We start from the raw sequence: 15,189 nt of genomic DNA, 5'->3' as shown, positions 1-15,189 counted from the left end.
CAGGGGGGAGATTACCTAACTAACTGCTCTTCTAATTGGACAATATTTGCTAGATATACTAATTGCCCAATCTTATAAAATTGTACAAATCTAATTTGGGGTACAGTTTTTGCCATATTGTGCACCTGAAAGCTTTCAAGTAAAGTTTTGCTTTTATATTATCATTTTAATGTTCTTTGGGAAGATTTTGTTCTAGTTCCAGGCATCAAGGGAACTGGTGGAATCACCATCCCTGGAAGTGTTCAAGAAATGACTGGACATGGCACTTTCTGCTATGGTTTAGTTGTAAGGTGATGTTCAGTCAAAGGTTGGACTTGATGATCATTAAGGTCTTTTACAACTTTACTGATTCTATGATAACCTCAGTAATATAAACAAACTGTTTTCCCGTCAAATGGTTTCCTTACGCTATGGTATTGTATATAACTTTATATACAATCCAAAAGTTGGTTACAAGGTAAAATGTTTTAAATAAGTTTTTCCAAAACACTAAAAGTTAAAAATAACTACAAAGCAGGATTTTTCTTCATATTTTTAATACTTTTCACTTTTAAATACTGGTTCAAAATTTGTGATTGTACCATGGAAGGACCAACTTCTTTTAATTTTTAAAAATTTATCATTAGGATCATAAAGCTATTATAGAACAAAACAGTTACACTCTATATACTCAAGGTATTCAAAAATATGTTTCATGTTTTGAATCTGTAGATGAATGGTGGCAGTTCAAATACAGCATTATCTGTACAACTTGATAAAAATACAGATGGACAATCTGATTAGTTAAAAGAGAATGCACAACTTCATATAAGCCAGCTCAGCCCAATTAAGTAAAAAGTAATTTTTTTTTCCCAAGATGTATTAAATTTTTCACAGATAATTTTGTCAAAATAAGATGTTAAGTTTTCAGACAGGATAACAATGACCATCTCTCATCCTCATTCCCAATACAAGTTGTACAAAGTAATTTCCTTCATATCTAGTTCAGCAACATTCAAATTCACCAAATGCACACATATTCAGAGAACAATATCTGATGGATCAGAAAACTCTTCTCAGCCCTTCAAATTGGTTCAGCTTATGAAAACAGCCATTCTTAGAATCATGGGCTGCTCTGCAAAGACCACAGCTGTATAAATACTACAGATCCTTTAACAGGAAGACGAGAACTCAGAATGCACAGATATGTGGTAGTGTCTGGAAAGAGGGTTGGGCTCAAAAGATGGGAAATGTTATTTTAAAAAACGTAAAAGATCCCTTCTAGAAGAAAAGACCTAATGGCTACTTGCACATGGACAATCTGAGAGGCTGACAGCTGCCTTTTAAAATTTGTTTTTAAAGCAGTCAATTAATACCTATTTCTCAATTTGCAACTCCTTCCGGATTCTTTAAGAAGACTTACAACTCCGATTGGGCAGGGCCAGCTGAAGTACCAGTGCCTTTATCTAAATGCAAAATATTATTTACCATTAGTATCTGTAGTTTAATGTTATTTACAGAATTGCAAAAGTACATCATATATAGCGTAAATGCAACTAATGATATAAAAATTATATACTGCTTTGCAAACTTCCCATACCTTTGCAAAATAAAGTCATCCAATTAAATTAATGAACAGCTAGTTGCCTGTGTTCAACAAGTACAAGAAAAGGCAAATATGGAGTTAAACTCTCTATATTTTGGACTGGTTTTCCCTTTATATTCCCATCAGTAGCTATGGTGGAATTAACCACTGCTTGGTTGATTTTAAAATGAAGAAGTACATTTGAGATAAATTTTTAACATATAAGGTATTTACTATATAAAATGTTCACTAGTGATGTAGTAAACATACAGCTTTTCATCTTATTTGCCTTACTAGCACTAACATATAGGCACTTTTCTAGATATTCAAAATAATAGAATAACTCTGTAATAAGGCATATTCCATGTACACCATTTGAAAAAGGCAAATAAAAAGGAAAAAGCTATGGAACATGAGAGCTGCATGCATGTGTAATTGTGTGTTATGTATGATTTCATGTCTATAAAGAAGATGAACAGATAAAGTATTTTTTTCAACACTGTGCAGATCACATTTAATCATTCACCAAATCTTTATTAAATTACTATTTTTTTAGTTATTTTCAGTTACCTATCATACTATAGCAAACAAGAATTTCAGTTTTCTTTTGAGAAAAGAAAAATCTGGTATTTTTTTCTTGAGATACACAGGTCAGTGAAACACCCAGCAGTCTCTGAAGAGTTTGCAGCAAGAGGACATGGATAAAAGACCTCAAAGTCAGTACTAGTCTGCCAGACACTTCTCTTAATGAGCATATCCAGAATCAGAGGCAGGCAAATATCTGACATTTGAATTCTCATAGCAAATAGGCAGAACTTTCCAATATGAACTATACATCCTTATAACTGATGAGTTTTTGATTAAGGCAAGTATCAGTGCAACTTATTTTCTACATGAAACTCATAGCATGGCTTTATCAAGGTGAGAAAAACATGCAGGATCTGAAAATAACGTACTCATCCTCATTCTGGGCTGGGAATGTTGTCCTGTGTAGTCCAAATTACTTCAGTAAATATTATAGGGTACCTTCTCACAGCTTTGGAAAAGCCCCAGATATCATGCAAGAAAGCAGTCTACATTTATAATGAACAGATGACTTCTAGCTTTCAGGCACTGTCTCGCCCTCTCATAGAGAATCTTCCTAGAAATTTCTGGATCATGTTTAATAGAAAAATGTCTGTAGCACATATTGCATAACTAAAAAATCCAATAGAAATATACCTGGAAAAAAATAAAGCTTTTCACATTCTTACTCCTTCAGAGCCAAAGATCTTCATAAGAGTAAGACAATAGAAAAGGCAAAGTCATAAGGATACTGACAGCCCTCAATTATTACCTGACATTTTATGTAACAAGATGATTCATTATAGGAACAAATGGCAATGAACTATGATTATATAAAGCAAAATAAAACCTGTTAATAAGTCACTTAGGCTTTACTGAACTCCCTCCCCACCAAAATACTAGAGATTTTTGTGCACATAAAGCACATAGAGTATGCTATATGTGCATTTGTCTTTTCTGCTTTTTAGACATGCACAAAAACTGCACTAGTATCTTAGAAATGCTAACTGCGAAATTCTGCAAGTTGTTTAAAATTAAAGCAGTAACCCCAGTTGGTGATTCAAAGCTATACACGTTCTTCCTCTTCTAAAGCAATTAAAATAGCCATATGTATGTCATCAAAACATCTATTGATAATTATACACTGACTCTGCAAAAATATTTAAGTGAGAGCTAGTGTTAAATATTCAGCCTCATGGTAATGCAGCACTTTTTACATCAGTATACAAACCCTAGAAACCATAAAAAGACTATATATAGATCCTTTGTTCCAACATGGACTGCTCTGTGCACTTATCAGTCACTTCAAGGTGGAATGCTCACCCAGTCTTGTTCTGATCACTGTAAAGACAAAATACAGTAGTGAAAATATTGAAAACTAATAGGAAAACCAGAACTTGTTAAAACCCTTAAATAGTATCAGCACTATTATCAAATTTGAAATGGCTGGCTTGTGACAGCTGTGTTTTAAATGATCCAGCTGCACAAGTTCTTTAACAATATATAATTAAAAATGAGAATCATTACATAGCTACCTGTTACAGAAGGATGAAACTACAATGACTTTTGGAGTCTGAGTTAACAAATAGAACATAAAAACAGAGGTAGCCTATGTCATACATAGAAAAGAGATAAAACCCCATTTTCATAGAATCACTGAATATCCTGAGTTGAAAGAGGCCCATAATGATGATCAAGTCCGACTCCCGACCCTGCACAGGACAACCCCAAGAATCACACCATTTGCCTGAGAGTGTCGTCCAAATGCTTCTTGAACTCAGACAGGCTTGGTGCTGTGACCACTTCCCTGGGGAGCCTGTTCCAGTACCCAACCACCCTCTGATTGAAGAACCTTTTCCTTATATCCAAGCTACGTATCCCCTGACTCAGCTTGATGTCATTCCCTCGGATCCTATGACTGGTCGCTAGAGAAAAGAGATCAGTTGCCAGCCTGCCTGCCTGCTTCTGCTTGTGAGGAAGTTATAGACTGCAATAAGGTCTCTCCTCAGTCTCCTCCAGGCTGAACAAACCAAATGACCTCAGCTACTCCTCATACCGCTTCCACTCAAGGCCCTCCACCATCTTCATGGCCCTCCTTTGGATGCTCTCTAATAGCTTTATTTGCTTATTATATTGGGGTGCCCAAAACTGCACACAGGACTTGAGGTGAGACCATACCAGTGCAGAGCAGAGTGGGACAATCACCTCCCTTGACTGGTTCATGATGCTGAACTTGGTCACCCCAGCACCTGGCTGAGTCTTATGACTGCCAGGACACACTCCTGACTCATATTCAACTTGCTGTGAACCCAAATGCATAGATCTCTTCCCATGGGGCTGCCCTCCAGCCTCTTGTTCCCTAGTCTGTATGTACATCCAGGATTGTCCCATTCCAGATAGATGCAGAATCTGTCACTTGCCTTTGTTAAACTTCAAATGGTTGGCTCCTCCCAAATTAGTGTCATCAGAAAACTTACTTAGTATCTCTTTGAGTCCTGTGTCTGAGTAGTTTATGAAGATGTAGAAGAGAACTGGCCCTAGAATGAAGCCCTGAGCTTTAAAATGGAGCTTTACTGAAATCCCCAAAGATTACATCAACTGGCTTCCCTTGATCAACTAGGTGGGCTACCTTGTCGTAAAAGGAAATGAAGTTTGTCAAACTGGACTTCCCCCTCATGAAGCCATGCTGGCTGTGATCTGTTGCTAGAGGACACAAAGAGAAAATGATACACACTCTTTGACTTCAAGAGATGAAGGCTGAAGAAGAACTTTTTATTTACAAAGACCTTGCTTTTATAGGTTTTGAAGGATGACCAGGGATTGGAGAACAAGGTTACCACCTCTCCATCCCACTGGCCAGGCTAGAAGTCCACTAGTTAGGACTCTCATCAGAAAGGAATGTGAAAAACACTGATTATTTACAGTACAGACTGTGAGAATTCAGCTACAGAGCTGTAAACATCTCACAAAGCTCACATGATATGGCAACAGTGATCAGTGACTGCATTGTCCTTCAGGTGTTTTTCAATAACTCCCAGAATAGTCCTCTCCATAATTTTACCAGGCACTGAAATGAGACCGACAGGCCTGTACTTACCAAGGCCATCCCTCTTGTGCTTCTTGAAAATTGGGATAATGTTACCCAGCATCCAGTCAACTGGGACATCTCCAGATTCCCAAGACCATTGAGAAATCATTGAGAGTGGCCTCATGATGACATCAGCCAGCTCTTTGAGCATTTATGGATGAATCTCAGTGGGTCCCATAGACTTATAGGAATCCAGCTGGAGCAGCAAATCCTGCACAGTTTAAAAAGTGACCAGCACTGATGGACCCCAGTACCTTCAAAAGCATTTTCCCAGGGAACCTTACTCACTAGTTTCCTGAACAACCTGAAGTCTGCTCTCCTCGTTTCCAGGGCTGAAGCTTTGTTGACACTTTTTCTCCTGTCAACAGAGATTTTAAACTCAATCTCTTTGTTGTCACTGTGGTCAAGACGGCCACCAGTCTCCACTCACAAGACCCTCTCTGTTAACAAGCAACAGATCAAGGAGGGCATCTTTCCTAGTCAGTTCCCTTAGTACCTGTACCATGAAGTTGTCATCCAGCTGTTTTAGGGATCTCCTGGACATGTTTGTACCAGCTGTGTGGTTAACATCTGGCAAGTTGAAGTCTCCCATAAGGACAAGGGTGGTTGACTTAGAAGTGTCCCTTAGTTCCTTAAAGAATAATTCATCAGTGTCATCATCCTTGCTGGGTAGCCTATAGCAGACCTCCATGCTTTATTTGTTTGTCCCTTGATCCTTTCCCCGAGGGTCTCAGCTGTGCCATTGCCAACTGTGAGCTCCATACCTTCCAGCCCCTCTGTTTCATACAATGCCACCTCACCTGCCCTACCAATCCCTCCTCAACTGCCTGTAACCATCTACATATATTAATTCTAAGCACTGAATTCATGCTAGAAAGGCATTTCTAGATCACATACTTCTGTTTGGCCTTAAATATTTACAATAATGAATCAAGAATTTTTAAAAAATGAATGTATACCTGCTAATACTAGAATAAAATAGGCTTTCCTGCTGTTTTCTCTTGCACATATGATGTGAAACGCTTTAAGAATTTTGGATATTCTCGTTTTGCCACTGCCCGTAAGACTGATGCTGGTGCCCATCCTCCTGGGTTCACTAGAAGTAGACAGTAATCCAGACATTGAAATACAACAAATCTGCTGAAAGCTAAAAAAGAAAATTTAATTTTGTATTCCTGCAATTCTCTCTGAAGTAGCAGGAAAGAATAATCAGCAGAATTTAAACCCTTACAGCTTTCATTGAAGCACTTTCTACTCTTATTACTCTAATTTAGTCCAATTCTACAATGCTACTATTTAGAAAACATTAAACACGGTGTGTTGGCTTTGGGAAATGCCCAAATGAAAGATGATATTAAGTACTTCCAAAAAACAACAGAAAGACAGACTCAAGCTACTTCTCATTTCAAAGAAAATACAAGTAATGTTTTAACTTTTCAATAACTGCTGCATTTGCCTGCAGAGTTGCTACATAGCCAATGTCTTACAAATTATTTTTAAAGCACTTCAAGCAAAATTTGGTCTGATTGTAAAATATGCTTAAATTCACAGGTCAAATACTTTATTGAAAAAGATGCCACTTCCCATATAATCACAGTTCAGAATTTGTCAATGAAGACATATTTTAAAAATAATTCTTAAACTTCTAAACCAGAAACAAAGGAGCTTACCCCAGAGTTTAACATCATACAGTATTATTTGTACAGGATTTAATACAAGTTGTATCACTCCTATATGGCAAAGATTTACTGAACACAATTTTTAGATTGTGATTTTTTAATAAGCTATGTAATAGGTGGTCAAAAATAATAAGCAGGTGAGATACTCAAAGTATTTTCCATCTACAGGAGAGGAGATCAGAGGTATGAGGTTCCAGTACTATAATATACTGCTGAATACTGGGTACAGTGACAATAAAGTTTGGTTTTGCTAACTTTGCAGTCAATACCAAAGATTCTGTCAGTTGAAAAGAAAAAATGTGGACTACATTATACCATAGTTTGCAAACATCCTTTCACAAACATGAATTGTGTAAAAAAATTGATAGTAATGCATGAATAAAACCCCCAGATTATTACTAAAACTTAAAGCTTATGCCAAGTTATGCCAGTTGCAGACATTTCTTCTGCCCACCCCTCCTCCACCCCAAGGTTCTGTACTTAGGACTGAGCTACACTTTACTTTCATTTATTGCTCTCAAAATGCCACACAATGAAAGATCCCATTCACTGCTTGATGTAGCACATTAATTTGAGTACTTTTGACCATGAAGACCACAAGTGTGATCCGATATATAAATTTAACAGAAAACTGCATCAACCTTTTTTTCCCCAGTATTCAGCTCCCAGGAATTAACATATATAATTAATGTCCTACTGAATAATTTTAGACTTACCATTAGCTACATATGTAATCTTGCATAGAATATTGTCCCTGCTTATTTCCTTGTTCCCCTCTGGCGGGCTTACTAAAGTCTGACAAATCATAGCAATATTTATTTTGGCACGGACACAACGATTGTTCATCTATCAAAAAAAAAAAAAAAAAAAAAAAAAAAGAAACATTTGTAAACTTCAAACTAGGTTTCTTTCAGCATACTCGAATGCTAACATTTTAATTTAGTATAAAATCTAAGGTACTCCAAAAGTTATGTTTCTGGGAGTTTGCATTCTAGCACTACACAGATGTAACATGAATGTAAATGAAATGAAAGGTACATGGTGAGTAGGGAAAGAGTTAAACTGAAATGTCTGAAACTCAAGTTTCTGCTTGCTTAATACAGTGAATTATTTCAATTATTGTGACAAGTAAGGAAACATCTAAAGAATAATGCATCAGTGTTTACAAATATCAGTTAGTAACTTTTCCCTGGTAAGCAGGCAATATCATAGTATTCAGCGCAGAAACACTACAGAGAAAACAATCACTGCTACTGTCTGACAGAACCAAGGCTGAACTGTGTAAGCTGTAGGTTTAACAGATTCCATATCTAGTTATACAAGCCTATCCCCATGTATGACAATATTGAAGTTATTTATTTAATTCCATATGAAGGAACCTCAATTCTTTAAAATGTTTTCACCAGAAATTTTGCTTCCATTTTTCTGCAACACCTTAGATCTGCCAACTGTTGAGATAAGAAAGTCTTTGGCTCAGAATGTTTTCATCAGATCATTGTATCATCTGGTATAAACAAATTATTTTTGCATACCTCCCCTCTCTCTTTCCCCTCCCCTCTCTCTTTCCCCTCCCTTCCCCCCAGTATTGCAAGAGCATCACACCACATAATAGAAAAATGGCATCTTTAAAGCAGAACTTGATAGAATGAAAGTAATAGTTACAGGAGCACTGTCATGTTCCACAGAGAAATTGCAAACAATCCACGTTTCAGGATCATTTTCACTGAATGCTGGTATTTTTCTGATGGCAGACAAATACAGCACATCCCTTTGAGAAGCCGGCCACACTCTCTGCAGAGAAACACCTGAATATAAGCTTTTCCAGTTTTGCAAATTAAGTACTTACTATCCTTAGATAAAGGAAAAAAACAAACAAGGCAAAATAGGTCAGTCACGTTATTTAAGTAAAAAAGTTTATTCAAGTTAGTAATTTCATGCAATTTTGAAAACTTAAGCAGAACACAGGTGTTGTACAGATATATAACAGGTTATATGGCTATACTTAATTTTAAAAATTTAAGGCGAAAGTTTAAGGCCTTTGAAAGGCAGGGAGCCAACTTGCAATGACTTTCAGCAGACAACCAGGAAGAGGCATTTCCTCTCCTGTTCTCCCAATCTCAGGCTTACATTGTAATTAATACTTGTAAGCTATAAACTGAACTATTGGTTAAGTATAAATAGAAGCATCTACAGTTATTTATGTCTCCATAAATATGGTGAGAGAGCGCAAGAAATACTTATAACAAATATTATTTTGAGAAGTTACTACTTTAATGAGATAGATATGGTAAATTGGTATTATATAAGAGAACACTTCAGAAACAAAGTGTCATAAAATAAAGCAAAACTGTACAGAAGCCATTTTCCTGACACTCAATATGGGCAAAAAGTCTAGCTTTTACCACAACACTATACAGTTCATACAACTGTGTTGTTCAAAAATCATTCTGCTGTTCCAGCAGTTATGATAACCACATTACCAGTTTTTTAAAAAATTAATTGTTTCAATATTTGAATATACTAATACTCAAAATCATACAAGATTAAAGATGAGAGTGTACACTTCATTCCCAATCTTTTAGAACCTGTTAGGTTATACCTATTGGGTTATAAGTCAAATTAACATTTTAGTAAAGCTAAATCAGAATTAGTTCAGGTGAAAAACCATAATGAAGTTAAAAGAAAAAATGTACCAGGAATTATAAGCCCTCATAATGCAAATGCAGAATGTCAACTAATTGTGGTCAATAATAACTTGCATTATTGCAACAAAATATATGATACAGGGGTAGGGGTTTCTTCCTCGCAGTTAGTGCCAATTTATTGCTTCAGTTTTCTTGAGATGAGCCTTGCCTTGCTGCCAGTGATAAACTTAAGAGATTAAAAACAGTCCTCATTTGTTATTACAAACTATCAGATAGATACACAAACAATTATGCTATCAAGTGAAGTTTGAAAAATGTACAAAGTTACACTTAAATAGAAAAGTTGTTCTAAACTTGTTCTGGATAGTATTTTAAGTTGTTAAGATGGTAAAGTATTTCAGAATAGATTAGAACACATGTAGTCTGGACTGTCTCACTGAGGTTTGTATACAGGTGAAGTGTTATTACCTTATGCATCTGGTAAATGATGATGGCATTATCAGCTAAATTTTCCACAACATGGAAATTTTCAATTGTTGCTAAGGGGAGGAGAAATAAAAATCCATCAGTAAACAAGCACAGATATCTGGTCAATGTTATAAACTATATGCTTGCAGATAAACATGCAAAGCTTAAGAATCAATTCCTTACTTTCCCAATCACTACGAACATCAACATTCCAGAAGTAGTGGCAAACTTCATGCCCTGTTACCCCTTTAACAGCATGCGTTGCTTTCAAAGGATCTAATACTATTCCATTCTCTTCCACCTCTCTTCTGTACACCTATGGTCAAATACAAAGAGCGAAATGAAGAGAATATGCCAAAACTGGTCATGTTTTATTATTTAAAATTTCAGCAGCTTTGATAAAATCTTACCCAGAAGAATAACAAATAATTAATTTTCCATGTCAGTGTTCTATGGATACTACCAATGGAGATATTGATATGAGGCACGTCACATGAAAATACCATTATTTTGAAAAAACTCTACTTCAAAAATTATAAATAGAATCACTGAATATCCTGAGTTGAAAGAGGCCCATAATGATGATCAAGTCCGACTCCCGACCCTGCACAGGACAACCCCAAGAATCACACCATTTGCCTGAGAGTGTCGTCCAAATGCTTCTTGAACTCAGACAGGCTTGGTGCTGTGACCACTTCCCTGGGGAGCCTGTTCCAGTACCCAACCACCCTCTGATTGAAGAACCTTTTCCTTATATCCAAGCTACGTATCCCCTGACTCAGCTTGATGTCATTCCCTCGGATCCTATGACTGGTCGCTAGAGAAAAGAGATCAGTTGCCAGCCTGCCTGCCTGCTTCTGCTTGTGAGGAAGTTATAGACTGCAATAAGGTCTCTCCTCAGTCTCCTCCAGGCTGAACAAACCAAATGACCTCAGCTACTCCTCATACCGCTTCCACTCAAGGCCCTCCACCATCTTCATGGCCCTCCTTTGGATGCTCTCTAATAGCTTTATTTGCTTATTATATTGGGGTGCCCAAAACTGCACACAGGACTTGAGGTGAGGCCATACCAGTGCAGAGCAGAGTGGGACAATCACCTCCCTTGACTGGTTCATGATGCTGAACTTGGTCACCCCAGCACCTGGCTGAGTCTTATGACTGCCAGGACACACTCCTGACTCATATTCAACTTGCTGTGAACCCAAATGCATAGATCTCTTCCCATGGGGCTGCCCTCCAGCCTCTTGTTCCCTAGTCTGTATGTACATCCAGGATTGTCCCATTCCAGATAGATGCAGAATCTGTCACTTGCCTTTGTTAAACTTCAAATGGTTGGCTCCTCCCAAATTAGTGTCATCAGAAAACTTACTTAGTATCTCTTTGAGTCCTGTGTCTGAGTAGTTTATGAAGATGTAGAAGAGAACTGGCCCTAGAATGAAGCCCTGAGCTTTAAAATGGAGCTTTACTGAAATCCCCAAAGATTACATCAACTGGCTTCCCTTGATCAACTAGGTGGGCTACCTTGTCGTAAAAGGAAATGAAGTTTGTCAAACTGGACTTCCCCCTCATGAAGCCATGCTGGCTGTGATCTGTTGCTAGAGGACACAAAGAGAAAATGATACACACTCTTTGACTTCAAGAGATGAAGGCTGAAGAAGAACTTTTTATTTACAAAGACCTTGCTTTTATAGGTTTTGAAGGATGACCAGGGATTGGAGAACAAGGTTACCACCTCTCCATCCCACTGGCCAGGCTAGAAGTCCACTAGTTAGGACTCTCATCAGAAAGGAATGTGAAAAACACTGATTATTTACAGTACAGACTGTGAGAATTCAGCTACAGAGCTGTAAACATCTCACAAAGCTCACATGATATGGCAACAGTGATCAGTGACTGCATTGTCCTTCAGGTGTTTTTCAATAACTCCCAGAATAGTCCTCTCCATAATTTTACCAGGCACTGAAATGAGACCGACAGGCCTGTACTTACCAAGGCCATCCCTCTTGTGCTTCTTGAAAATTGGGATAATGTTACCCAGCATCCAGTCAACTGGGACATCTCCAGATTCCCAAGACCATTGAGAAATCATTGAGAGTGGCCTCATGATGACATCAGCCAGCTCTTTGAGCATTTATGGATGAATCTCAGTGGGTCCCATAGACTTATAGGAATCCAGCTGGAGCAGCAAATCCTGCACAGTTTAAAAAGTGACCAGCACTGATGGACCCCAGTACCTTCAAAAGCATTTTCCCAGGGAACCTTACTCACTAGTTTCCTGAACAACCTGAAGTCTGCTCTCCTCGTTTCCAGGGCTGAAGCTTTGTTGACACTTTTTCTCCTGTCAACAGAGATTTTAAACTCAATCTCTTTGTTGTCACTGTGGTCAAGACGGCCACCAGTCTCCACTCACAAGACCCTCTCTGTTAACAAGCAACAGATCAAGGAGGGCATCTTTCCTAGTCAGTTCCCTTAGTACCTGTACCATGAAGTTGTCATCCAGCTGTTTTAGGGATCTCCTGGACATGTTTGTACCAGCTGTGTGGTTAACATCTGGCAAGTTGAAGTCTCCCATAAGGACAAGGGTGGTTGACTTAGAAGTGTCCCTTAGTTCCTTAAAGAATAATTCATCAGTGTCATCATCCTTGCTGGGTAGCCTATAGCAGACCTCCATGCTTTATTTGTTTGTCCCTTGATCCTTTCCCCGAGGGTCTCAGCTGTGCCATTGCCAACTGTGAGCTCCATACCTTCCAGCCCCTCTGTTTCATACAATGCCACCTTCCTCAAATCATCTGCCCTGCCTATCCGTCCTGAATTAAACTACCCTGTTTATCACTATGCACAAGAATGCTTACAAGCACAGTGGAGTAACCAACAGTAACTTGCTACCAAATAAGATTTTCATACATTGAATTTGCACATTGTCATTTGACACTTGCCAAATGCCAGGCACTCACGAAAGCCATTTGCTCACTCTCTTTTGCTTTCAGTTGGGCAGAGGAGAGGGGAAATAATTAACGAAGGGCTCATGAGTTGAGATGAAAATCAGGAGAAAACATTCCAAGGGCAAAACAGGTTTAAATTTAAAGGTCTAAGGTACATTTATTATTAATAGAGTCAGAGGAGGATAATGAGAAGTAATATACGCCTTTGAAACACCTTTTTTCCCTCCCAGCCCCTCCACCTTTCCTACCAACAGCACAGGGAGACAGGGCATGGGGATTTTGGTCAGTTCGTCATCCGAGATCTTTTTCTGCTCCCTCAGGGAGAGGAGTCTTTCCCCTGCTATGCCATGAGGTCCCTCCCACAGGAGACAGTGAACTTCTCCAGCATGGCTCCAACCTCACAAGCAGCAGTCCTTTCTGAAATTGTTGCAACATGAGTTCTTCCTATGGGCAAACAGTCTTTCCGAAACTGCTGCCGAGTGGGTCACTCGTCCACGGGGTGCAGTCCTCTAAGGATAGGCTGCTCTAGTTTGGAAGCAAGGGCCCTCTCTCTGTATTCGGGTCTCTCACTGGAATACAGCTTTCTCCGGCATCCACCCACTCTGACGTGAGTACTTCTCTCACAGGCTGCGAGTGGATCTCTGCATCCCCCATGGACTTCATGGACTGCAGGGGGACAGCTTATTTACCATATTCTTTACCATGGTTTGCAGAGGAATCTTGGCTCTGGCACTTGGAGTACCTCCTCTCCCTCTTTTTACACTGACCTTAGTGCCGCCATGATATTCTCCCTCACGTCTTCACTTCCTCCTCTTCTCTGACTAGAAGAAAAACTGCTGCCTGTAGGCAGTATTGCCAAGTTCCACCAATTCAAAGATTATTGCAGGATCCCGCAGTGCCAAGAGGTTGATCTCATCTAGGTTCCATGTTGGGGAATCGTTTGCCATGTTTCCACCACTGGCCAGGCGGCCCTGCCGTCACTGAGTGGGCAGTGGTAACTGCCACGGCACTGGCACTATTTAACACCTCTCTTCATGCGGGGCGCCAGAAAGAAGAAGCCACTGCTGCCACCCCTGACCTTCTGCCTGCAGCACGACTGGCTAGGGTTGGCCAGGCAGTCAAGGCTCACCATGGGCTGCACCAAGATGGCAGCAGCCACAAGCATCATTGCATGCTGCACCGGGATGGCCCTGGCAGCGGTGCCTCGCCACCCCTGGAAAAAACTGCACATGCACTGTTTTGATTTTCTTCTTAAATATGTCATCACAGAGGCATTACCAACCTCTCTAATTGGGCCAGCAGCATGTCGATCTTCAGAGCCATCAGCAAGTGGCTCTGTTGGACATGATGGAAGCTTCTAGAAATTTCTCACAGAAGCCACTTCTGTGGCCCTCTCCCACTACCAAAAACCAGCCTGTGCCAAATCAACACAGTACACCATGTTGATAGGAAGTTTTAAGTAGGAGAAAATGAGAAAGGGATCTGTAAAGACAAAGCTCTTGCAAGTGCTGTATAAGATTTTGCTGAATATATTAGAAGCTGCAGCTCGTATGGTCTCCAGTCCTAACAATGCTATTCTCAGAGAGGAGTTTTAACAGCATAACTTGCTCAGTAATAGTATTCAAAGCGAATAAAAATATCTGTCTTCACAGCATATCATCCTATATAAATTAAGCAAAACAACAAATGCTTACCTTCATTTCTCCTTCTTCTACCACTAGCTGCCAATTGGCATCTCCTCCTACATCTTGCAAGGAATATGTCATATGGTTTTGTACCATCTCTTCTACCTTTAAAGGAAAAATTACACATTTTTAACTAATTCCTTTCATCTTCTTGGGCAGGCGACTACAGTATTGGAAGTCATAAGTCAATACTTCAAATCCTGTGCAGGAGCTGAACTTGGACAATAGAGCCTTCTATTAGAGGTTAAGATCAATCAGGTACTTGTGGTCTTTAGAAGTAAAAGCCAAATTATTGATTCAACTTCCAATTTCATTTTTTACGGGTTCTTCCCTGTCCTTCCTTTGTATATTTAAACTGTCAAACCTCGCTATTCCTACCTGAGACAGTTTTATTTCAGCATGTAGGAAATTACTTTTGGTACCTCCAAATAGAATTACAGTGCATTGTAGGACTTGAAAGACAATATTCACTGAAGAGCATTTAAAAATATGAAGGGGAGGGAGGGGGGGAGGGGAGACAGACAAACTAGCTCTAAAAAAGTAAACGCATATTA

The 15,189-nt window shown here is 39.0% G+C and overlaps 1 protein-coding gene across 8 annotated transcripts in view; it reads right to left on the bottom strand.

The window, feature by feature from the left end:
* Nucleotides 1–751: 751 nt before the first annotated feature.
* The window catches only part of LOC120764890 (ceramide transfer protein-like), a 160,509-nt gene continuing 146,071 nt past the window's right edge, over nucleotides 752–15,189 (bottom strand). For 5 of the 8 annotated variants that reach the window (XM_040089008.2, XM_040089004.1, XM_040089006.1 and 2 more), the window contains 7 exons: nucleotides 14,645–14,740; nucleotides 10,192–10,324; nucleotides 10,009–10,079; nucleotides 8,558–8,686; nucleotides 7,612–7,741; nucleotides 6,176–6,363; nucleotides 752–3,469 (listed from right to left, as the gene is read on the bottom strand). In XM_040089008.2, coding sequence (XP_039944942.1) covers nucleotides 6,185–6,363; nucleotides 7,612–7,741; nucleotides 8,558–8,686; nucleotides 10,009–10,079; nucleotides 10,192–10,324; nucleotides 14,645–14,740 — 738 coding nt within the window. In that variant the 3' untranslated portion in view covers nucleotides 752–3,469; nucleotides 6,176–6,184. The remainder of the gene's footprint in view (nucleotides 3,470–6,175; nucleotides 6,364–7,611; nucleotides 7,742–8,557; nucleotides 8,687–10,008; nucleotides 10,080–10,191; nucleotides 10,325–14,644; nucleotides 14,741–15,189) is intronic. The other 3 variants (XM_040089005.1, XM_040089009.2, XM_040089011.2) reach the window with 1 other exon arrangement.

Source organism: Hirundo rustica, chromosome W (genome assembly GCF_015227805.2).
Source record: "Hirundo rustica isolate bHirRus1 chromosome W, bHirRus1.pri.v3, whole genome shotgun sequence".
NCBI lineage: Eukaryota > Metazoa > Chordata > Aves > Passeriformes > Hirundinidae > Hirundo > Hirundo rustica.
The sequence above is the reverse complement of the archived record's forward strand: the minus strand, read 5'-3'. Positions and strand labels throughout refer to the sequence as shown.